This window comes from Equus przewalskii, chromosome 10 (genome assembly GCF_037783145.1).
Source record: "Equus przewalskii isolate Varuska chromosome 10, EquPr2, whole genome shotgun sequence".
Taxonomy (NCBI): Eukaryota; Metazoa; Chordata; class Mammalia; order Perissodactyla; family Equidae; genus Equus; species Equus przewalskii.
Window position 1 is genome coordinate 31,979,703 of NC_091840.1, and position 25,340 is coordinate 32,005,042.

The 25,340-nt window shown below is 49.3% G+C and overlaps 1 protein-coding gene across 22 annotated transcripts in view; it reads left to right on the forward strand.

Moving 5' to 3' along the window:
* The window catches only part of MSI2 (musashi RNA binding protein 2), a 386,410-nt gene extending 362,800 nt beyond the window's left edge, over window positions 1-23,610 (forward strand). For 4 of the 22 annotated variants that reach the window (XR_011523121.1, XR_011523122.1, XM_070560806.1 and 1 more), the window contains 3 exons: window positions 16,786-16,940; window positions 19,085-19,157; window positions 21,522-23,610. Coding sequence is in view for 20 of the 22 variants with exons in the window: in XM_070560806.1 (XP_070416907.1) it covers window positions 16,786-16,940; window positions 19,085-19,126 (197 nt within the window). In the remaining 2 variants the exon portion in view is untranslated. Of the gene's footprint in view, window positions 1-3,931; window positions 4,037-16,731; window positions 16,941-19,084; window positions 19,158-21,521 lie in introns of all 22 variants that reach the window. The other 18 variants (XM_070560807.1, XM_070560808.1, XM_070560805.1 and 15 more) reach the window with 8 other exon arrangements.
* Window positions 23,611-25,340: the final 1,730 nt, after the last annotated feature.

The following is a 25,340-nucleotide window of genomic DNA, read 5'->3' on the forward strand; positions in this document are numbered from 1 at the left end:
GTCATTCAGACTTGGCCTTCTTGGGGAGCGTGGGGGAGTGGCAGAGGGAAGTGGCTGGAACTCTCAGGCTTTGGGGCTCTTGAAGCTGCAGATTGACCCAGGCCAGGGAGCAGGAGAGGAGGGTGGGACAGAAGGCAGAGAGAACAGAAGATCCTAAATCCTACATGTGGCTCTGCTGGGGAAATGGCTTTGCGCCCTGTGGCTGGATGTCCTATGAGTTTCTTCAGTTCTAGTAGGTAAAACGAGCAAAAGTAAAATTCAGGTCGCGGGATAGAATAAATAGTTTAACTTGAACCATAAAAGAAAATGCTTTGCAGAGGAGAGTAGATCTCATGAAGCAGCCGTGTCCACCCCACCCAGGTTGGGATATTTTCCCTGGACCCAGTGACATTCTTTGCCTCACATGTGTTCGGGGCTGAGGGGCATTAACGATAGTGTCCCCCACACTGTCTTCCAGCTGCTGGAGGGATCTGGCAATTGCTTGCCTCAGTTGTGGCTCAAGCTTTAGGGTTCCCGGTATTGCTTTCAACAAGACGTACTGAAGGTTTGCTCTGTGCCAGGCACCAAGGGATGGAAAGGCACTAACACTTCTTGCCTTCAGTGGCCTGAGAATCTGGATTCCTGCCCCCTGTTTCCTACGAAGCATTGTTTCTGGTGCCGTCAGCTTCATTAAAGAAGGAAAATAGATCAGTGTGGTGCCTTCATTTCTGAAGACGGCTTTTCCTGCGCCTCCATCAGCAGCATCCGATGTGGAGAAAGGGCAGCTGCCGTGTGGTCGTCTCTGCTTTCCCACCCAGCCTCCCTGTGCTAGCCGCAAGCGTCCTCTGGGGGCTGTGACCCCAAGATGGCCCCTCTGTGGGTAGGGTCATGGGGACACCCCCTCGCTGGGATAGAGCCAGGGCAGCAGCCCAGAAGGAGAGCAAATCTGTGACCCGTTAGGACCAGCCAGATTTACCCAAAAGACCTTCCCCAAACACATATATCCCAGTCCACAGCACTGTGTTCTGGGGATGGGCACCTCGTTTCTCAGTTTGTCATTAAAATCTTCATTTCTGGGAGAGCCCAGACTCTCACCGTAAACAGTCCAGCATCGGATTTCAATAACCCCAGTGAATTTATAATAATGTGCAGAGCCGCCTGCCGCTGACCTCAGCTTCATTCATTTTCCAAGGGCTTTTGGACCAACCCTGTTGAGGATAAAATGCATCAACTCTGATCAATAATTTTGTAATAGAAATACCATGCACTTGATAAATCAACTCTAGTGCAATTAGTGACTAGCCTTGAAGCCCAGACCTAAGTAGAAGTTAATCCTGAAGTGAAAGGCGTGGGGGAATGTTAATGGTCTTTTAAATCAGTGGAATTCTTTTCAGCGGGTGGCACCTTGGGCCCCCTGAGCTGGTTGGCCCACGCTCTGCGCTGGCCCAGGAGCCCAGGCCCTGCGGTCTGGAGGAGCGACGGAAAGTGTGCTGACACCCTTGGGAGTTCCATAAGAGCATGTAGGGCACAGCAGAGAGGGGCAGAGGGACTCCCCCTTGCACCCTGGGCTGGGTGGGGGCACTTCAGGGTCTGGGGGGCCCCGAATGCTGGTGAACTCACATGTTGGTGAGGCTCATCAAAGGAGCACACGCCTAGGTGCATTGTGGTTCCTTGTGTCCTGTCTACCCCATGAGACAGGCAGGAAGACAGACGTTTTGGCCTTGTTTTACATGTTTGTTTGTTTTTATGGGAAAGCTGGGCTGCAGAATGGTTATGTGACTTATCTGAAGTCACACAGCTGGTTATCTGGGGAGCAAGGCTTTGGTCAAGGAGACTTGACCTTAGACTTGAACCCTAGTCTTTGGCCACCTTAAAATAGCTCTGTAGAAGAGCTGTGTTTGTTCATGAAGGACTCACCTGCCGCCCAAATGCCCTGCACGTGCAGGATGCTCTGTGAGAGCCCAGCAGCCTCAGCTGCCAGCTCTATGTCAAACAAGAACTCAGGCTCCAAGACCTCACAGTCTGACCTTTCAGATGTAGATTTCAGAACTGGGCCCAGGGCACATCTGCCATGGAGTTTAATTCAGCAGATATTTATTAAGTGTATAACAAGACTAATAATCATTTTATATGGCAGGCACTGTCCTAAGCCTTGAATCAGGATGCTTTGGACTGTATCTGAAAACCCAACTCAGCATGGTTAAATAGCAAAGGAGATTTATTGCCTGACTTCCTGGAACCTCTGTAGAAGAGTGGGCTTCAGGTGTGGACTGTTCAGGGCTCTCTTCCTGCTGTTCTCTGAGCTTTGCCCTCCTCGTTTCCATATTGCCTTTATGTTGGTTTTCCTATGGTGGCAAAATGGCTGTAGCAGTTCCCTGCTTCGCACCACCCTGTCTGGAAGAAGAGGGGATCAGATGGTCCAGAATTCTAGCGAGAGTCCAGAGCTTTGTGCTGCTTGGCTAAGGCTTAGGTTAGAGAGCCAATCACTGAGGGTAGGATCCATCCCCCTCTAAACTGGTGGGAGAAGGATGGATTTCCAAAGGAAAATCTGGGTGCTGCTAAGAGGGGGAATGGGAGACTGATGCTGGATAGACAAGCAGTGAATGCCACCACAGCCCTGGATGTTCATAGTGAAAACAGAGCACCGTCCCTGCCCTCGAGGACCTCCCAGCCTAGCATGGAGGCTCACAGGTACTTACAATATGATGCCATAAGCCCACTACCAGAAGGAGCACAGGAGGATGTGATTAGCTTTGTCTGGGAAGTCAGGGAAGGTTTCCACTTTTCAAGGACAAAAAGGAGCTCCCCAGGAAGCCAAAGGGAACAGCATGTGCAAAGCTACTGGAGCCCAGTTCAGTAGACTGAATCTGAAACCCTGCCAATGGGTCACTCCGGCTGGAGAATAAAATGCAGTGGCAGGGCAGCAGCAGATAAAGGTGGAGAGCGGGGCAGAGCCAGAGCAGGGGCCCTTGGTGCCAAGCTGAAGAGGCTGGATTCACACAAGCAACTGGGAGCCTCGGAGAGGCCTGACACCAGGACCTGACACCAGAGTTGTATGTTAGACAAGACAGGACTGAAGGCAGGGGGACAAGTGACAACTCGTGTACACTGTAAACACTCCATAGCCCAGTAAGAAGTGCTGCGGACTTGTTGCTCTTCCCCATTAGCTGATTAACTCTGGGCTCAAGGTCACGCTGGGGCCTGGGGTAGGAGGCAGAAGTTCAGGCGTGGTCTCTGCCTTCTGTGAGCTCCCAGTCTTTGCAGGAGGATGCAGCACACAATCAGCGAAAGAGGGGGTCTTCAGTAAGACTAGATTCCTGCATGGTCAGAGCACTCAGCAGGCAGGAAGCTTGGACAGGAGGCAAGACCTGAAGTGGGCCTTGAAGGATTTGATTGGGAGGGGAGAGGACATTTCAGGTGAGAGAATTTGGATAAAAGGTTGGCAGTGGGATGAGCAGTGGTTGGGGAACAGCAGGAGGCTCTCTAATGGGCAGTGCGGGTATGAAGAGGTAGAGAGGCTTAAAGAGGTAGAGACAGGCTAGATTCCGGAGGCCTGAGAAGCCGCGTTGATAGAGTCATATTGGTGGGAGAAAGGTTCATATTCTTTTTGGCAGTGGAGCTCAGTAAGGACAGAACCAACTAAGGAAGATGGACCTGGCAGCCACCAGGTCACGGAGCACAGCCTGACCCCTAATCTCCAGGTCCAGGGCTCAGTTTGTGACCTGGAGCAAGGCAGCCAAAAGGCAGACACCGGAGGGCAGGGCGCTCCTTCACGGGGACTCCGCCTTAGTTTCCTGTGACTCACCTTTGCTTCTGCCAACAAATTGTTATTCATTCCCTGCTTGGGGCTATTGGTTGCCATTCCTGTGCCCTTGTGGCAGCCACTACCTCCATCCTTTCTGCCAGCCCATTTCCCTTGGTCCTTGTCTTCTCTCCCTCCATCAAAATCCAGCTCAGACTACCGGGAAGCCACATCTGATTAACCCGACCTGGGCTGCCCCTTCCTTTGCTCTAGCTCCTCAGCAAGATCTTGTGTCCTCAGTCTCCTTCCTGATTGGTGAGTTCTGCTGAATGAAAGGCGGGGTTTTGAGTCCTTGGAAGATGTTTTGCATGTATCTGAGTGGTGCCTGCCTGCCTTCCCCAACAATGTAAACCATCAGTCCTCCTGGAGGCAAAGTCAGCCTCATTCTTAGTATAGTTGAGTAATTACTATGCAATTAAAGCAGAAAATAAAGGGGTCCTTTGTTCCCGGATGCTTATTAATATTAATAAGAAGGTCTCCCCTTTCCAGCTTGGGATCCTGCAGAACAGGAGGTGAGCAAATAATGCTTTTGAACAGCTCTGATGGGCTGTTGGAATTGGATCTGCCAGGATGAGAGCCACGATGACGTCCCCTCTCTGGCATGAATAGGAGGGTTCCATCCAGCATCTCAAAATTCACACCCACCTGGGAGGCCCCTTAAGGGAAGGATATCTTGCAAGTGGTGGATAGAATGCTAGAGACGCTTCCCAGCCAATTTTAATAAAATAATGATAATAGTAATATGTTAATAATGATTCACGTGTGTTATGAGTGAGCCAGCTACAGTGCCAATAGGCCCACCTGCCTTATCCCGTTTAATTCTCATAACCCTATAAAGTAAACACTGTCGTTCCCATTCCCATTTTAAAGATTTAAAAACTGTGGCTTCGATGGCTTGTCTCAGGTGGCAGAGACAGGATTTGTGCCCAGTTCTGTCCTGTCGGATCTCTGCTCTCAGCCACGGTCAGGGGATGCTCCATCGTACCAGCCCTCCGTGCCCCAGGAAAGCTCTGTACCTTTAAAACATACAGTCAACCAAAACCCACAGCTGCTGTCAGCTCCGTTCTCCATGTCCTTCGGGAAGGAAAGAACCCAAAATCATTTACAAGAGGCCTCAGGAGGCATTCTATGTATTTTTTGCTTCTGCTGTTGCAGACTTAACGTCATGGTTCTGTCTGGCTTTGGCTGACATTTCTGATCTGGTTTCTGGTCCCTGAATCCTTTCAGACCAAAGGCAGACAAAGGAGGCCCCAAGGAGGTGGGGTTGGGTAAAAGAGAGCCATTCTGAAGGTAATTATTTGAAAGCAGCCTTCAGCTAAAACAAGACTGAAAGAAGTTAGCCACTGCCCTAAAGAAACTAGGCGTTGGAGCAAGGGAGGGCCTCTTCAGGCAAGACAGACGTTCTCCATTGGGATGAGTAAACATCCCTTCCGGGGAGGTGTGAGGACTGAATCTGGAAGGTTGCTGGGCCACGCAGCCGGGCCACGCAGCCAGGCCGTAGGGCTGGGACGGGATTGGCCGCCCAGTTGCTGGGGCTTTGCTTTGGGCCAATAGCTGTGGTGGGGCGGGGCCGGAGGCGGGAGCAGCAGGCTCCTCGGCCAATCGTCCTGCAAGGAGGCTGGGCTCCTGGTACCATGGCAACCGCGAGCAGGGTCTCATTTGTTTTGTAGATGAGTAATTACTACGCAATTAGAGAAAGCTAAAAATAAAGGGGCCCTTTGTTCCTGGTTACTTATTAATATTAATAAAATGGTCTGTCCAGGTCTGTGGTAAACAATTAGTGCAAACCTGTGTGCCTGTGGTCGAGCCTACTGTAGGAGGCAAAGGCTGCCCAGTCCGGCTTTCCCCTCTTTGTGGAAGTTGTTTCTATCTATGACCTGCAAAGGGTTGGCTTTCCTGGCTGGGGAAGATGAGGCTCAGCCTCAGACACACCGGACCCAGGATGCCCTGGAGTGGGGGTCACTTAGGCACTGAGCCAGGTGGAAGGGTCTGGCAGCATCATCCCAGTCTCCAGAGAAAAGACCAGACAGAAACACAGCAAAACCCAGAAGCACGGACCAGTGTTGGAGGAAACCCCGCATCCAGTTTTGCTGTGTGTCCTTGGCCACGTTGTTTGAGTTTTCTGGGTCTAGATTGTTCAGCTCCGGGTGCATAAATCTTTTAAATCCACTGAGGCAGCCCCCAAGATTTCAGTGTCTCCCTCCTACCTGGGCTTGAAGAGAAATAAATCAGGCTTGGAAATGACTTGCTGGAAGGTTATGCAGTGTTCAGGGATTGGCCCGCCCCCCACCCCGCTTCCTGTGCCCTGGCCTTGGGGCCAGAAACAGCTCAGAAGCTTCCCTTAAATCCCTTCCCCTTCATAAGGGGAGGAGTTGCCTTATGGATTAATCAGATAAGGATGATAAGCAGTTTTAAAAAAAACAAAAAGGGGCATGAGAGCATAGAAGGAAGAGTAGGGAATCGGAAGACCTGGTTCCAGTCTGGCTTCTGCCACAGACAGGCTGAGTGATATTGGGCAAAAGATTTCAGACTGCAGGGTTCTTGGGGACCACTCAGCTCTGTAGCTCTGTATTGCTGCTGTTTCCAGAGTTCTCCATCCCTGTTCATTGGGGACGAAAGGGGTGACAGTGACAGTACCTTAAGATCAGAGAGGAGTTGACTGGAGAGAAAGCCAGGGGCTTCCGAGGCAACTTGGTGGGGATGCATTTGAGAACAGTCCTGCATTTTTTTAATGCATGAGGGCCATGAGAGGGACAGAAATATTTCCAGAATTGTGTATCATTAAAGGAGCCTATAGTCAAATTTGCATCCTTGGGTGGGGTTGACTAAACTAGGGTTTGGTTCTCTGGATGGTATTTATTAATAAAGCCGGACCTGTTGGTAGCTGCTGCCCATGAGCAAATCAGCTGTGAGACTGGGGCCAACACAGTGGTTCTTGAACTTTGCTGAGTGTTAGAATCACCGGGGGAGTTTTAAAAACTGCTAACATCCAGGCCATATCGCAGACCCATCAAATCAGAATATACGAGGGTGCGCCCCAGGCCTCAGTAGTAGTTAAAGTTCCCAGGCAAGTCCAATGTGTAACCGTGGACTCAAGTTCCACCAGGTTCTTGACAGATGTAGAGCCGCACACCATCTCTGTGACTGTCCTAGCACCCCTACTTCAGAAACAGATAAATAGAGCCAAGCCAGGCAGCTGGCCTCAGCCTCCTCCAAGGAGCAGGAGAGCTGGTCCGGGAGCCCAGGGCTCTCCTGCCCGCCATTGTTCCTCCCAGGAGGGCCAGGAAGTCCACCCCTCCAGGGCGGGCTGAAGGGGTCTTTGTCCTCAAGGACAGGCCTGTCCTGGCTGAGATTAAGAGCGTGTACACATAGAACCAGCAGCCCGGAGCAACCATAAACAGGGAAGCAGCCGCCTTCCTGACTGTCTGACGAATGGGGGCCTTTTGGTAAGGTGGGAGTTTGTTATTAAAGACCTAATTAGAAACATGAGAGGGAGCTGAATGGCTCCGTGCTTGGCTAATTAGTGACATGGATGCGCCAGCTTTGAACTTCAAGGACACAGAGCTATTAGCACTTACATCGAAAATGGATTAAACTCCTGTGCCTTTATAATCATTAAAGACAGGCTGCTCAAGTGGAAAGCCTTTTGTACAGGTCCTCAAGGGGCTGCCCCTTGGGCGTCCTCCCCATCCCACCCCGCCCCCTGGCTGCCAGAGCCGCAGGCAGTGTTTCCATTAAATGTGATTGGGCAGTAAATACTGATGGTCCTCGGGCATTCCAGCTCCCGAAGGAGGGCCTCGCAGAATGGAGTGGTCTTTCCAGACGGAGCCCAGCCCTCTGGTTGCATTTTCTGGAGGGGTCCCTGTGAGGGCCCAGGCATGGGAAGGGTTCCTTTCTCTCTGGCAATGCCCCCTCCACCCCACCCTGACTCCAGCAGTACTGCATTCCTGCTTTGTGCCCAGCCTTGTTCTGGGGTGTGGCACAGAGGAGCGTGGTCCAGTCCTTTGGAGAGAGGCAGTGCCCGACCTCAGGGAGTCCCCACTCTGATGGGGAAGACACCTCTACCACCAAAGAGCTCCCAATGTGGAGAGGCCAACAGGGCCCACGCCCAGCTGGCACTCTAGCACTGGAGGTTTGATTGCTTCTCCTTGAATTTGCAACCTCTCTGAGGCAAAGAAAGATCCAAGTAAACAGAAGAAACCTCATCAAACTATGATGCAGGGAAGGACGACTGAGCAGCATGACTCAGTTTAAAAAGCAGCCTGGGGGCTGGCCCAGGGGCCGAGTGGTTAAAGTTCTGCTTCCGCTTTGACGGCCTGGGTTCACGAGTTCTGATCCTGGGCACAGACCTACTCCACTCATCAGGCAGGCTGTGGAGGTATCCCACATGCAAAATGGAGGAAGATTGACATGGATGTTAGCTCAGGGCAAATCTTTCTCACCAAAAAAAAAAAAGCAGGGGCTGGCCCCGTGGCCAAGTGGTTAAGTTCACGCGCTCTGCTGCAGGCGGCCCAGTGTTTCCTTAGTTCGAATCCTGGGCGCGGACATGGTACTGCTCATCAGACCACGCTGAGGCAGCGTCCCACATGCCACAACTAGAAGAACCCACAACGAAGAATACACAACTATGTATCCGGGGGCTTTGGGGAGAAAAAGGAAAAAATAAAATCTTTAAAAAAAAAAAAAAAAAAGCAGCGGGGGCTGTCCTGGTGGCACAGCGGTTAAGTGTGCACATTCTGCTTTGGCGGCCCGGGATTCGCTGGTTCGGATCCCAGGTACAGACATGGCACCACTTGGCAAGCCATGCTGTGGTAGGTGTCTCATATATAAAGTGGAGGAATGGCAGCAGATGTTAGCTCAGGGCTAATCTTCCAAAAAAAAAGCAACCGGAGTTGCCATCATGTCCCAGTTAGAGCCGGGTTCAATCCTGTCTGAGACGCTTCTGAGATCCTGGGATGGTGGACAGGTCTCCTCATCTGTAACCCAGGGGTAATAAAGCCCATCTTATGAGTTGTTAGCATGAAAAAAGATGGTGTGAAACACCTACCAGTGCGCCCGGCACACAGTAGGTGCTCAGTAGATATTAGTTCTGTTTCCAGCTTGGCACCTCAGAAGCCACAGCTTCTAGAACTTTGTGTCTCTTGCCTCCAGACCCTGTTGTGCCCCTACTCGAATGAGGCTTTCCACGGCCCCCTTTCCTAACCGGACAGTTGGAGTGTGATCCAGTTATTACCAAAGCTTTCGTCCTGACCGAGCTCCTACACGTCTATAGTTCTGGCCTTGAATTTCCAAGTCGTGGCTAGTGACACAAGGGAAAAAGCCACACTGGTTTCTTTTTTAAGAAGATAGAAAGATGGATGTGCCTCAAGGACATAGACAGTCACGGGATCAGAACAAAGCAACAGGCATTCTCAGGATTAAACTGGGAGACACTTGGAGCAATCACCCTGTTTGGGGGGAGGTGTGGAGTCATCCCAGGCACCACCCTCCCTGTCTTTATTCCCTTTGGATTCTCCGGTTGAGAGAGAGCTGGAACAGAAGCAAAGCCCCTGGCATTGCCCCATGGCGGCCACCTCCCCGCCTTTGCCCAGCCGAGTGACGATGGAGGCAGCAGCCTGCCTCCCCCGGGGCTGCTGATCAGCTCAGCACAGCGTGTCATGGGTGCTGGTGGTTTCTGCTGGGTCTGCCGTCTGCGGCTCCTTGCAAGTTCCAACCTATGTGGGCCTGGAGTCTGAAACCAGTTAATTTAGGGAAGAGGCAGCAGGATGTGAGACTGAAAACACCGTCTGCTTAAGCCAAACCATAAACATTTGTCTCCTGGGTTGATTTCCCCTGTCTTCCAAAGCACTTTAGAGGCTCAGGGCGGAGGTGCTGTTGAAACGCCCGTTGGCGACTGAGAGGGATCAGGAACCCCGTGGCCGGATCTGGGGCAGCCTGCTGAGGTCCCTTCATGGGTGAAGCCGTGGCAGCCTGGCAGGCAGTTCACACAGGCAGAGCCAGCGCCAGTGACTCACGCCATGGCCCTGCCTTTCCTGGGGCCCCTCTCCTCTTCGTTCCTTAGACACGTGCAAACGAGGTCTGTCCCTCAGGACCCTGGGGTCTGGGAGAAACAGGAACCTGACCATGGCTCCAGAAGTTCCTTCTTCGCCCTCATGACAAAAGCCTGGTTTCTTTGGCCACCAGGCCCAGGCCCACTCAAGGCTGCTCCATCCCCAGAATTGACACCATAAGCAGATGGCAGTCAACCACTAACGTCCCCCCTCCCATCACCCCCGTTCCCAACCAGCCTGACTCGGTCCTTTGTGAGGGGGAGACACACGCACACACCCAAATCAGGACCCACAATAAAAGAACATCAAGATGGAAAGAGGATGAGCTGTTTCCTGTTGAGATTGTGTTTCTACGTAAAGTATATCACCCCAGCTGCAGAGCCCGCCTCGGATGGGTCTGTGTGCGGGGTATGTGTGGCTCTCTCCCTCACACTGAGCTGAGTGCGAGTGTGGGTCTCCAGGTTCACCACTAACACGTGGTGTGAGGGCTTTAGAAGCGGCCAGAAGGGAAGTGATCGCTTTAGGGGAATGTGATTTGACCAGAAGCTTAGACCATTCTACAAAATAATTAGTCCCAAGTCTTAGATTCTGCTGCCCATCAGCTCCCTACTTGAGACATGTCAGCATTAACTGGCAGACACAGCCCCAACCCCAGCGGTCAGGTTGTGAGAGAACCAGCAGAAACTACTATCTTAAAAGACTGGCGCCACTGTAACCGACATTTGGAGTGCTTGTCACCCTGACGTCCCTGGCAGCCCAGTGAATGAGCCAAGGCTCTCCACGTGTCCTGTGCAGTATTTCAGATGGGCCAGCCATCCCTGGATACGTCAAAACTTGTCAATACCAGGCTAAGTTTGTACATCTCAGTTGTGTATTTGTTTCTATGTGGAGGCAGTGAAAAAGAAATACCATCATGTTACTCTCTTAATCCTCCCCTAGTTTTAAAGTATTTCTTCTCCTTTCCTTCTGAGATAGCCTGAGTTTCAGCAGAGCTTAAAAAATATATATTATATATGAAAATGGTGTCCCTGCATCTGAGTCCCTGGACTGATTGGATTTTGACTTAGTGTGTCATACAGTTATCCCAGGTTGGATGTAATTACTGGCCCTCTCTAACTCTCTCTCACACCTTCAGGCCAAGCTCTAGGAGGACGGTTTGAGCCAAGGATCCGTGGGACATAGCTGGCTGGGCAGACTTCAGGAGTGTCATCCCCGCTTGCTCAGCTCAAGACATGCCATGATAATTCACAACTGGGCATTTCTTCCTCCTTTATCAGAAACAGGCCTATCTTTTCATGCTGACCTCTCCCATTTGACTGTTTGCATTAATTTATAGTGGGCACTGCCTTCAGAGGGCACAGAGAGGCGACTGAAAGGTGGGATCCCTAACTTGGTTCCCTGGAGGCCGTTGGCTGCCCAGCTGCCTTTCCTCAGAGTCTCTGAGCAAGGAGTGGCTGGCTGTTGAGAGGGACCCATGCAGGTTGGGAATGGGGGCCGTGCCACCAGTCAGCCCAAACTCCCTGACCCTGAAGCGTGCGGTGTAGTGAACTCTGTCCTATCAGCACACCACCTTCCGAATCGGACCTGGTGAGGATGGCCCGCCGTTGTGCTTACCTCACCCTGAGCAGCACACGCTGCTGGGCAGGGAAGAGGCCCTGTCCTGGAAATGTGCCAGGGGCCACTAGGGCCTCCTGGCAACAGCAGCTAGTTTGCAAAGTGGGTGATTGAAATTGTCTTGAGGGGCGGCCCTGCCCTTGGGGGAAACTCGAGACCCACCAAACCAGGACCCAGGTCTAAGGCTGGGACTTGACCCAGCCCTGGCTTGTCCCAGATATGTGGGCTGAGCTCATCTGGAAAGGATCTTGTAAACAGTTCCTTTCTCTGGGTCCATATAATCTGATTTTCATGCCTTAGAGCCAGCAGTGCCCTCCAAGGGGGTCCCCCTCCCAGTCCTGGGCTCTAGCATTTTGCCTCAGGTCCAGTAGCATCACGTAGGGATCATTGAGAAATATCTGGACTTCCATACCTTTCCTAGCCCTCCAGTGAGGCTGTTCTGGTTCTCACTGTCCTCTCCCACCACTTCCGTACCTCCAGTTCTGATTCCACTCTCAGCCCACCCTCTTCTGACCACAGCTGGGCAGAGCCACAGGTGGACAGTGTGCCAGCCGGAAGGCAGTCATCCCCCTAGGCTGGCTTTAGGACCCCAAGGACAAAGGTGCCCACAAAGCGTCTGGTCCAGCTTCCCCAGGTGAGGGTCTAAGCCTGCCGGACAGAACTCTGTTAAGGTCTCCATTCCCTGGCTTTGCTGGGTCAGCCATCGAGGTGTTTTATTCCCTTGATGGGCAGGAATTCTTCCTTTTATCCAGTGCAGAATGCCTCCAACTTTAGTTCAAGTGTGTTTCCTCTTGCTGGCCTCAGTGAGGTAGAACATCCAGGCTTTCCTCCCCTTCATTCCCACAGTCCTTTCTTCAGGTCCCTGATGATTAAAGGCACTAGGTGGATGAATTGGATCCTTTTGTAAATCACCTCCTGATTTGTACGGCAAGTGAATAGTATTTCCCTCTATCAGATTTTCCTAAGTCTGCATATGCTACCTGCCTTGTTGGGCTCTGCATACACAGCTATTTCAAAAATCGGTGTATTTGTTTGAAACTTGACAAGTGACAGAGCGCTTTCTCTTTTTCATTCTTGCCGCAGCCCACGGAAAGTCAGACTAAAGCAGACAGCACTCACATGTCACAGATGAGGACTCCGGCGGCTGAGGGGCTGAGGGCTGAGGCACACAGCTGAGGTCAGGGCTGGGGTCACACTCAGGTCTTCTGACTCCAAGTCCAGTGCTCCCTTTCTCTGCACCATAGCTGCCTCCCTGAACATCCCCACTGCCTGGACCCAGAAAGCCTAGAGGATGCTGGGGGAACTGCCCAGGATTAACCCGTTGCTGTGGACGCTGCCCAGAGCAGCTGATGGAAAAGTGGCCCTGCTCCCCGCAATGAGCTCCCAGGCCACTTAACGCTCACAGCTTCTGCTGCAAAAATGCCAAGTGTTTGCAGGACATTGTCCTCTTCTGAGACAGGAATCCTAATGTTCAATTTATAAATCATCTCAGCAGATCCCTCCCTACACACACACACACACACACACACACACACACACACACACACCCCCTCCTCTGGCTGAGCAGTAGATGGGGGTACCCATGTCCATTAAGAGTGGTGTCCCATCTCCTCTTCCTGACCTGATGCTGGCACGTAGGACCATTTCAGTCCCCTCAAAATGAGCCTTAGAGCCTGGGGAAAGGTGACCTCCCTCAAGACAGATCATGGGGAACTGACTGGAGGGTGACTTGCACAGAAGGCACCCTCAGGTCAGGAAGGTGGTGTCACACTTTCTCCCCCGGCCTCTCCTCTCGATGTCACAGCGTGGAGGGTGCGGGGGTCCTCAGATGACTTGGTTTACCTGTAGCCAGCCAGTATTCAGTATGAACTTCCCAAAAGATGAAAGTTACTTTGTTCATAGTGGCCTCCCAGCGCCAGTCCGCAGGAACAGCTACCGACAAGGGTGCACGTGCAGAGAGGCATTCCCCACTCTTTCCCAAGCAGCCAGCACCCTGTGTTATGAGCCTTCCCAAAGATGCTGGTTTTGCATGAGGTTTGCTCGGGGACTTTAACATACGTTCTAGAGCCTCGGTCCTCTGCCTACAGAAAGACAAAGAGGCAATGGTTGACTGTGGAGTACGGAGGCCGTCTCCTGCATGCTCCTAGCCCTTGAGGGTGCAGGTTTTACTGCCCAGAAGCCTAGAGAAAGGGGACCAGCCCAGAGCTGGGTGCTCATTGCCTGCCGACTGCCCCCTGGCAGGGACTCCCAGCCCTCTCTTTTGCCCCTTCCTGGGGGAATAGCTGCAAGGCGACTTTGTGTTGGGCGCACGCATTGTGAGGGCAAGTGTATAATAGTACGGGGCTTCGGGTTTTAGAGCTGCAGTCTTTTTTGGGGGTGCAGAGGGAGCAGGGGGAAGATTAGCCCTGAGCTAACATCTGCTGCCAATCCTCCTCTTTTTGCTGAGGAAGACTGGCCCTGAGCTAACATCCATGCCCATCTTCCTCTACTTATATGTGGGACACCTAGCACAGCGTGGCTTGCCAAGCAGTGTCGTGTCCGCACCCAGGATCCGAACCGGCAAAGTCAGGTCCACCGAAGCAGAATGTTCACACTTAACCACTGTGCCACCGGGCCAGCCCCATAGAGCTGCGTTCTAATAGGGTGCCATCTTGATGGAAGATGACTGAGCCAGGAGGGGCGATATAGGCCTAAGAAGAGCTGCTTATTGTGAAACTCCCTTCAGGCCAACTCCTAAGCTACAGGTTTTTTGGACACAAGACTGGGAGAGGCAACCAGGGATGGGCAGGATACCACCAGCCCTCTTGTCTTCTGAGCCTATGGAGGGGGTTGTTTCTGGACAGCATCCTTCCATGGGCCTGCTACATCCTGTCTCCAAGGCTGCTGCTGCTGGCTGGATTAGTCTCTGGGTGGCTCTCCGTGCTGGAAGGAGCCAAGACCAAAACTTCCCTTCTCCCCAGCCCCTAAATAGGTGGGCCTGCCTACCGTCTTCCTGGATCTTTGTCTGACCAGAGGAGAAAGAAGCCAAAAAAGATTTCTATCTTTCCCTGCAGCGCCCCCACTACCACCCCTACTCTTTACCCTCCGACAGAACAGGCTAGTTACTTGTTAGTTGCTTTGCATGGGAGGGGTCAGCTGCCTGGGTAAACCAGGAGGCTCCTGTCTGAGCGCTCTCCCTTTTCCCTACTCCAGAGGAAAAGAGTGTGTTCGACCAAGATAGTGCTGCCTTCTGAATATCTCAGCTTGATATTTGCCTCCATGAGTGAACAGGGCCAAATGTTATCTGCAGGTTTAATCTTCTGTTTTCAAATCCCATCCCCTTTGTCTGCCAGTACATTCCCCAATCAGCCGCTCACTTCCTCTGAGCCTCTGGTTTTTTTCTCTTTAGCCTATTCTTTCCATTGGCTGGTTTATTCATTTCTCAGGTACAGCTTCCGAGGGGTCTCACCTTAGGGCCTCCTGCCCTGAAGGGCATCCTCAGGGAGGGGTTTCCCTCTTCACTGCTGAGTCAGGAGCCAGGCCCAGCTTGGACTGGTCTCCTTGGCATCTTCCTGTCCTCATCTCATTCTCCTGTCAGCCTGGCTTGGGTGCGTCATCATTCTCTTCCCATCCCTGTGACAGGCGGGTAAAAATCAATCTCTATCTGGTTCTTCAAGCCCCACCATAAGTGGGGGGCTCCAGCCATAGGCCCCCAGGGCAAGGCCGTGGCCAAGAGTGGAGTTGTAGATTTTCTTTCCTTCTGCCATTGAAGGCAGCTGGTCACCGAGCAGAGAGGGAAACGCCAAAGGAAGCAGAGAGATTGTTCTGAGGAGCAGCCCCTTGGAGCCTAAGTCATGGAAACGTGTGGAGCCCAGACTGTCTGGTTCTTTGACGTGGGTTAGCTGCAGCCCAGAAGCGGCTGGCCCCAGACTCACCTTGAGCTTTCAAAATCAATGAGAAGTTACTTTTGCAATTAAAAAAAATTTTTTTCCGTTTTGGAAAACAAAAAGTTTAATCGACTGAGGGGAAATGGAAATGAAACAAAATTAACCTGGTTGACAGGCTGTGGCGTCACTGGGGAGAGAATAATGGCATTTGGGGGAGGCTAAGGGAGGGAGCCCGAGGCCGTGTCTCCTCCCACTGCCCCCTCCCCCCACCAGTCTCGGGACCTGTGGGTGTGAAGTCTCATCCCTGTAGCAAAGGTGCGTTCCTAGCTCTTTTTCTCAGTCTGGAGTTTATATCCGAGGATGACTAACAGAAAGAAAGCATTTCCATCAGATATGCTTTAGCTGTAAGTTGGTTCAGTCCGTATGCTCTGCATTCATACTTCTTTGTCTTTTTTTTTTAAAACGAAAGGAAAAAAAAGTTTAAATTCCCCCTTTCCTTCTACTGCAGGAGGTGAGTGTGTGGGTGTCCTGTAGAATCATTGGCATTCACCAGCTTCAGCCCCAGCTTCCAGATTCGCCATCCCCCCACCCCATCCCCGCCCTCCATCCCCTGCGCTCCACCCCAAAGGGGAACCTCTGCCACCATCATTACGGTTCTGTTAAGATGCCCAGATTTTCCATGACATATCCCATCCTCCGACCACGTTCAGTATTGACGACTTTCATGCAGGGATATGAATGGGAGGGTTGGGGGGGGGAGGGCGTAGCCAGTGGGGAGGGGGTAAGTGGCTTGAGGGGTGGGGCTGGAGAAGGGAGATATTTTTTGTCTTTCTTTTTTTTTTTCAAAAACAAGTTTGTCATTGAATGGATCCAAAAACAAAAAAAAGAAAAAGTGAAACAAACAAAAAATCAAAAATCCCCTCCCCAAAGAGTTTTTATTTTTCCTGGACACAAATTGCTTTGTTTCCTGTCATGTTTTAATATCAATATTAACACAATGTGTAGTCTAAAACTAGTTCCTTTGTAGTTTGCATGGGATGTGAATGCTGTCTCGACGTGCCCAGATCTAGACAAGACTGCATGAGCATCAATTCAGATGTGAAAAAAAATCTCTCTCTCTTTCTCTCTCTTCCATATATATCTCTATTTCTATTGTGATAATTTGGTCGGCAGTGAAGCACCTCCGGTTGGTTGCCGTAGTGTGTTGAATGATTGTTTTTTTATTCTCTATATTTTGGAGCTCCAAGCTTCTTGGTAGTAGCCTGGGCTGAGTATCTTGAGTCCCTGCTGATGTTTTCGCATGGCCTTGGTTGAGTGTTAGAAGTTGGGCCTCAGCTGTTTCTCTCGAGTGTTTGGCTTGTGATGACCGGTGCATGCCTGGCTTCTGGCCTCATACCCAGCTCTATTCTCTGCACACCAGTCCTGAATAGCTACAGTGCTCAACCGAATTTTGGCGCGCCCGCTTCCCCGGCAGGCTCCAACCCGGCGCGGCCCGGAGGCTTCCCGGGGGCCAACAGCCCAGGACCTGTCGCCGATCTCTACGGCCCTGCCAGCCAGGACTCCGGAGTGGGGAATTACATAAGTGCGGCCAGCCCACAGCCGGGCTCCGGCTTCGGCCACGGCATAGCTGTAAGTACCTGCCTCCCACTGTCTCCTCCTTCCTGCCCATCTCCTGTGGCCCATGGGGCGGGTGTACCAGGGAGCTCAGAGTTGGGAGGCGAGGAGAGGGTCCCCATCCACATCATGTCAGCCACCTAGGGCTGAAGCTCCTCCGTTTAGGCGTTTCCTGAGCCGCCACAGGCCAGGCACAGTGTGCGGCCGTGTGATAGTGGAAGGAGCATGGGCAGGGCAGATCAGATCACCACTCCATCACTTTCAGTCCATGCAACCACATATATGACCCATTGCTTCCCTGGCTGCAAAATGAAAATAAGTATGCCTCCCTCAAAAGATTGTCTGAAAATTAGTAGGATATGTCACCTGCTGGCACATCGTAGGTCCTCAGTATCAGACCCTTGATCCTTGATCCCTGCCCTCTGGAGACTGTCATATGGGCTGGGACCTCAGAGCTGCAGCTCTCCCACCTCAGGGTAGCAGCCTGTAGTCAGTAGTCTCCCAGGCTAAGGTCCAGTGGTGGTGCTGGTACCTGGGACGTAGTGTGGGGTGTCCCCTCCCAGGAGGTTTCCTATGCTAATGTTTCTTAGTTTCCAGGTTCCCAGTAAGTTCCCAATTGCATTCTTTAGCTGCGCCCCCTCCCCGAAGGCCAGATGCATTTGGTATTTGTAATGCTCTGTGGTTCTATAATCTGACTAATCCAGGCAATGGAAATTTGCTTCACAGATTTGCATGCTGTTTTCAGATCGTATCGTTCTTCCCCTCCCAGTGTGTGTGAGCATGAATGTGCCTGAGCCCACTTGCTCGCTGTCCCTTCCATTTGGAAACAGAAAATTGGCCACCCTCTGCCCTAGCCAACCTCAGCATTTCGAAGACAGTTTGGTTTTGAGCTAAGATGGCAGTGTCTGCTGTCCCAGGTCACGTCCCTGTCAAGAGAGCCCTGCCTCAGGGGCTGCCCTGGGGAGAACAAAGCAAGTGCAGTCCAGGGTACCAGGGCAGCCTGAGCCCTGCCTGTGGAGTTGGAACACACACACACACACAAGCATGCACACTTTCTCAGACAGGCATAGTCTCTCACACATTCACACACACATTTTCTCATACACAAATGCATGCACATGCTCACACATTCACACACACGCTTTCTCTCTGACACAAACACGAATGCACACTTTCTCACACATTCTTAGGCATTTTCGCACTCTCTTAAGCATTTACACATGTGCACACACACATTTACACACACTTTCTCTAACACACCAATGTGCACTTTCTTACACAGGCACATTCTTACACATTTACACACACTTTCTCTCACAGGCATGCACACACATTCACACGTTCACCCACACTTTCTCTCTGACACACACAAATGCACACTTTCTCACACAGGCATACTCTCTTACACATTCACACACACAGTCTCTCTCTGACACACACGAACACATACTTTCTCACACAGGCACATTCTCACACACACACACACACTTGTGCCAGCCCTGGCCTCTGCAGTCGAGGTCCTTGTTTAGTTTCACTCCCAAGCCAATATCACTTAAGTCACTAGTTTGCCGAGTCAACTCCCCTCGGATCAGCTGTAGTACCAAGTTCAGAGTATCATTATTCAGCTTAGAGCTGCATCACTTTGGGAGACCATCTGACCACGTAGAACACCACTTATTTCCATTTTCAGCACCCAGAAACACAGACCTTATTTGTTCTTGAAAACCTGGGTCTTTTGACCTGTGTGCCGCCGTGGTTTTCTGAAATAACCACATGGCGTCACGTTTCATCTGCACGGGGCTGGCTTTCTCCCCAGCTGGAGCTGTTGGGACTGTGGACAGAGACACTGGTCTCTTTGCCCTCCAGCATTCAGGACAACGGCGCCCATCATTTTGGGTGTGAACCTCCTTTCCCATCACCTCCCACCCCGTGAATCTGGCTCTCGATTTTCCCCTGGGTAAGCTGACAGGCATGGGGTGGGGAGTGGGGGCTGGAGGACTGGGGGAAGTCATCCTGGCCCCTCACGGCACAGTGTCTCAGAGTTACATATTCATGCTGGCAACCACAGTCTAGTCCTAGAGATAACTTCCTTTCCTAGAATATGACAATCTGTTCCCATGTATAGCGTGCTGATGACCTTAACAATTGTGCAATTTTAGGGACCTTTGATTGCAACGGCCTTTACAAATGGATACCATTGAGCAGGTGCTTTCGTTGCCATCTCACTCTGAGGTATTACCTTCTCTGCCACGTGTCTCCGTCCTGCCGGGCGTGTCCGTACATGTATGTGCACTGGGCATGCAAGTACGCACGGGCCCTGGGCTCATCGCGTCCACATCTCTCTCTCCTCTTTTCTGGACCCCTTTTCGGAGGGTGGGGGCGAAAAGAATCCAGTCTTTTAATCTCTCATCACTTTCTCCAGCTTTAATCATGACCCCCACTTCTTTTTTTTTCCCCCTGATTTGGTTCTTTTGACTCCTTTTCTTTATATTCCCCACCCTTCATCTTTCTCTGTCTTGAAATACAATCAAGAGTGTGGGAAACTGGAAGGAGATCTGATGCTGTGCCCGTCCCAGGGGGATGGAGGCAGGAAATCACTGGGCTTCTGCCAGGCCCCGGGGGCGGGGGCCAGCACAGCCCCTGGGTCCTGCAAGCTGGCCTTGTAGGTTGCTGAGCCCGTTCAGCTCCCAGAGCTCGCTGGGCTCAGGCAATGGGCTTCGTGCACTCAAACAGCCAGACTCCATCTTTTAGTGAAAAGAAAACATTTTTGCCAGTAACTACTGAGTAATTATCCAGATTACCGCACGAAAAGCAAATTAAATTAATGACATCACCTGCGTACCGTGGGATTTGGATCCCTGCCAGTTTCCTAACCTTTTAAACTGAGCTCAAGTTAATTAAACATTTTTAAAATCACTCTTGATGGGGATATGGAAGGGGTGGAGGAGAGGGGAGGTTGGGGCAGTTGGTGAGGGAACCTCTTGCCACATTCTTGTTTGAAGATGAGTATCTTTCATTCTGGGGAGGAACACCAAGAAGGGAGAGGAGTTCTCTTGTGAAGCTGAATGCGTCCATTAGTTTGGGGGGGGGGGGAGGTTGAAACATGGGTCTGTCTCTTTGGAAGAGGGAGAGTGACAGCTCAGGCCTGAGAATGAGACCCCCTCGGAAAATCCCAGCTGGGGCATGAGCGCCTTTCACTCTGGGAGCTGGCACATAGAAGAAGCAAGGCTGGGGGTGGATTTGCCTCGTTGGGTCGTAGTCAGTAGGATGCCTCTCTTGGAGAGGGAGTTGCTCCAGGCCCCCGAGCCAGCCAGGACTCTGTAGGGTGGGCCCAGCTGGGAGACCAGGTTGAGTTGAGCTCCATCAATCTCTTTTGGATTTCTCTAATGTTGCTGCTAAGGAATCACATGAACTAACGCAATTGCCTCTCTTAACCAAATAAACCCCGTGTGTGAATTCTCCCCACCCCTCGCCTCCACTACTCCTTGAGCACTGACCCAGCCATCGCTGGCCAGAGCCAGAGGCCACTAACAGTTTGAAGGAGAGCTACTCACTACTAATGAAGCTGGGTTTGGGGGCCCGGGGGAAGGAAGGTTCCTCTGAGAGCAAGGCGGGTTGGTACATCCAAGAACTTCGGGGGTGGAAGGTGACTCCGGCCCTATGTGGAGTCCCTTGATGAGGGCATTAATCAACTACCAGGACGGCAGGTCCCTGGAGGGCCAGACACTGGGACTGCCAGTGTTTCCTCCCTCCCTTCCCTGGAAAATGAGGGTAGTCTAGGGCTTCTGCTCCCAGCCCATCCTCCCCCATCCAACTCTGGGACTCAATTTCCAGAGAAGGATGAAATAACCAAGAGAGTAGAGGTAACAACCCACCCCTCTCCAAAATGGATTAAGGGAGCCAACTGAGTCACATGGCTGCACCAAAACACACTTTGTCCCCAGCAGAGGTGACCCTCAGACATTTAGTGCCATGCACAAAGGAGGGGCCCAGACTCCTAGTCAACTCAGGGAGCCTCAGTTAGCAAGTCTGTGAATCCTGGGCCTGTCTTTATGTCCTTAACCAAAGCTGGTTGTTTCTGTGTATTTTTATAAATGTCCTGAGCTTGAGTCTCTGATATGTAATATGATTTTTTTTAGTTAGAAATTTGCACTTTCAGTTATTGACTGTCATTGATGGGTATCTAAAAAAGGCAGAAGTTTTTGAAACATTTAGCTTTGAAAACAGAAGTTTAACCAGAGAAAGAGTTGCTGGTCAATGCGCAATTCACCAGGCTAGCTGAAAACCCAGCGTGACCACATTTCCTGCCCTCACCTCAAGAATTCTACAGAACTGTGTCAGATCAGCAAAATAGCAAACCAGCAAAATGAGGTGTAGAGCCGCCCTCTCCCCAGCATCTAGCGTGGTCAGACTTCCCAAGCTGTGATCCAGCGAGCTGCTAGCCAGGGCGCTTTCAAACATACTCAGTAGCCATCCTTTGAAAGCAGTAGTTAAAAAGTTGGAATAAATCCTATACTTGCCTGACACTTCTTCTTTCTCCTCCCACCCCGACTTTGTGTTCTTTTCCGGGCATCTTTGACCTTCTGGACGCTGCAGAGCATACCTGGATGTCCAGGCAAGACTGGGCGAAGTTTCTGAGTGGCCCCTTGTTCAGGTGATGTCATCAGACCTGGACCCCCCACCAGCCTCACTCCCCATCCCAACCAGAGATGGCTCACTTCGGACAGAGGGTTGACTACATCTCATCATCTCACAAATCTGCTGTAATATAAGACAACAGCTTTTAAATGTGTATATAACCCATGGTTTTGGTTTTGTTTTGTTTTGTTTTTCTTGATGGTTTCCCTTCCACCTCCTCTCTTCTCCCTCCTCCTTTTAAATCTCTTTGAATCACATTTGGTAGTGATTTTGACTTAGTCCAGTAGTCATATAGCTTTAATATCTAGTTAAAAGCTAACCATAGTATAATTGTTATATTAAGGTATTATTTTTTTCGTAAAAAAATTTTTTTTTGCTTGTTTTGATTCTGTTCTCACTTTGAAAGGATGCTGAGATGGTAATATTACTCTCAATATTTTGGTACCGATTCTGAGACTGTATGAAATTTCAGGTGGAGCTTGAGCACACACAGAAGGGACGTTGTGAGTGTGGAGCAGGAGGTGGGCGTAAACTTTCTACTTTGCGTTGTATACCAAGTGAGATGTAGTAGGCTAATTAACAGACTTGATAGCAGTTCTTTTTGTGACGTCTCTTTGTTAACCTAAGTATATCTATTTTCGGCAATAAGGTAAGGACGACAATGTTTTCAGTGTCCTCCTTTTCTATAAGTGCTTTTTTTCTGTTGAAAGAGGTGATATTATAAGGTTTTTTGAAATTGTGAATTCTAAAAAAGAAATGTTGTAAATACAATTCCATTAACTACATAGAAACTATTAAGAAAGAGAGAATCAAAAATATTTTTGTGAGGGAGTCGGTCCCAGGCAGTTTGATGCTCTGTGGAAGGAGGGAAAGGAACAATAAACCAAGTCAGTTACTGAGACGGAAGAGCACCCAGCTGCCGGGACGACCCCGGGAAAAGTTCGAACACTGTTCAGCTCCTTTTGTCTGTGTGATAGACCTAAGAACTGTATTCGTGTCATACCAGCATATTAACCTCTCGTTTGTGCACAGCTTCAAATGTTACCGTCTAGTTAGATTTTTATTTAAAATATGAAAAACTGCTTTTCCCAAGACGTTTTTTAAAAACAAAGCTACAATTTTAATATTTAACATATTTAAAGTTTCAAAGCACACCTGTTTGGCTTGGGTGGGGAGGGGTGGGGGACATACTTTTTCAGTCTTAATTTTTAAATATATGATCATTTTCTATCGTCCAATCATTTCAGCACCTCCAAAGGTCCCTAGGACACTTTGCCTCTCTTCTCGCCCTGTCCCCCATCCACCCCCAGCTCGGGGGGCCCACGGGCCAGGAGTGGAAAAGCCTGCATTCATGAAACTTTTTCTCCATTCACTTTCTATTTCCAAATTAGGAAAGCAACCTTTTGGGTTATATATTTTTTTTTAATACCTCAGTGCTGCAAGTATCACCAGAGAGGCTATGGAAGAATTTTTTTTTTAATTTATTATAGATGTAAACAGAATTTTAAAAATAAAAAGTATAAACATCGCTGCACTGTGACTGGTGGGAAAAACTGACAGTTTCCTCTTTGCACATGTTTAACATTTGGCTGTTATAATATATGGTCCTCGGTTGGGGAAAGATACTTATGATGAAGGATATTTTTTAATTTAACTTTTTTTTAATATTGGTAATAGGTCGGCAACAGCGATTATAGAAATACAGCTCAATAGATGGCATTAAAACATATTGTAGTGTGGAGATATATTTTTTCTTTTTTAAAATGTGATATTGACGTTTTATTAATATTTTTTAAATTGTTACGTTTATAAATTTGGTACTTAAGGCACAGCCAGTATGAGACACTGAATGCGACATTTATTATAAAGAGCTGCTGCACTCCTATTTTTATAAATTTTACTAACAAAGTAGACTAATGTAGACATTCACAGACATGGTAGGGCAAAAATATGTTCAATCAAAAGGCTCCAAAATGCTAACTCAGAAAGAAAGAAAAAAAGCCTTTTTCAATTCTAATTAAACAGCAACACATTAAAAAAAAAAAAATCATGTTCTTTGTTTTTCCAATAAAATGTTAGGTTGTTTGGTGAGGGTTTTTTTGGTTTTTCTTTCTTTCTCTTTTAATTTCCAAACAACCAGGTTAAAAGTAAAATGCTGGGCGCTTTTAAAGTATCAAAACTTGTTCAAGTAAATAAAATAACAAAATAGAAGTTTTATTTAAAAAAAAAAAACAAAGAAAAAAAAAGAGACAATAAATTCCCAGAAATTCAGTGTCTAGCCTAGGGAATTTAATTACTATTTTGTCCATGTTGGTGATGTACTGTACGACCCTTCCTTTCTCTGCATCCCCCATCACCTCATTGACTCCTTATTGATCACTGTCTGTTAATAATGTATAAAATGGCTATCTTGTAAGCGTGCTGTCCTGGTACTAGTGTAGTGACTTTTTTTCTCCTCTTTCTTCTAGTACATATTGATAGGTATAACGTAATTAAGGTTTAAAAAAACTAGACATAGTTATTCAGATTTAGGACCAGTAAGGATAGAACTTTCTCTTATTTATGAAAAAAAATGTTAATAATTTTGGGGCAGTTTTTTCCTTTCAATTTTTTTTTTTTCCAATTTCAAGTTTTCATTTTACTTTTGCTGATCTGATGTGGTTTCAACTAACCCAAGGTCTCACGATGTTCAAATGCCGGCAGACTCTACGGCGTTTTGTAGATTCCCACCCCCCCCAACTGTGAAGGGGTGTGCCATACTACCTTAAATGCTAATGCTAGATATGCAAAACTGGATTTTTTTAATTTATTTTTTAAAAGAGGGAGGCATGGTATATTAAAATGATTTTACTAAGAGAAAAAAAATATTTTTTTAAGAATGCTCAGAAGAAATTGATAATCTGTGTGAATATGTTTTAGATGTTTATAATACCTTTTGAAGAGACCCAGTAGCCCATAGCACAAATCTCGTGGAAATCTGATATGTTTTAATGTGGCTACCTAGGTTAAGGTTCACGTTAGTCCCCCCACTCATCTAGAAGTCCATTTTGAAAGATTTTTGTAAATTATTTTAGCACTGATGTTCAGCCTTGTCTTTGTTTCGGTTAAGCTCAGTGGCGAATTTGGGAACCACCTTCCGCCTTCCCTGGGGGAGAAACCCTCTTGGCTGATGGCTTTTCCCGGAATCATAAAATAGCCACCGGGTGACTTTCTGGTTTCCAGATCCATCTGCCTGGGACCCCCAAACTCCTCTCCTCCCCAGCAGAGGAGAGAGAGTGGCATTAGCTCCTGGCCCCCTCCCTGGTTCTTCCCGGACGTGGCGCTGATGGGGACGACCAGGCTTTTGGTCCCTCCTCTCCAGGAGCTTTCAGACCTACTTTGTGGCCTTCCTTACACCCACTGGGAAAAGCAAACAGCCTCGTGTTCCATCCCAGTCGCTCACGGGCTTGATGCCAACAAAGCCCCAACAGGCCTTTGCGTTTCTATCCTTCATCACCTTCATCTTAATTTGAACTCGTAGCTTGGACTTTAAGGTAGCATGGCTCTATTGCTGTCAATTTAATGTTTCACTGCACAGCAATTCACAGCCAGTGAATGTTACACACATCTTGCTAGACTAGTATAAAAATCATTGGGTAATTGTTGGTTCTAATGACCTGAAAGGTGTTCAGTTTTTGTTTTGGTTTTTTTGGGGTTTTCTTTTTTTTTTTTTTTTTTTTGGTTCTTTTTCATTTGGGGATTTTGGAAAAAAAAAAATGATTTTGATTTCAAATAGAA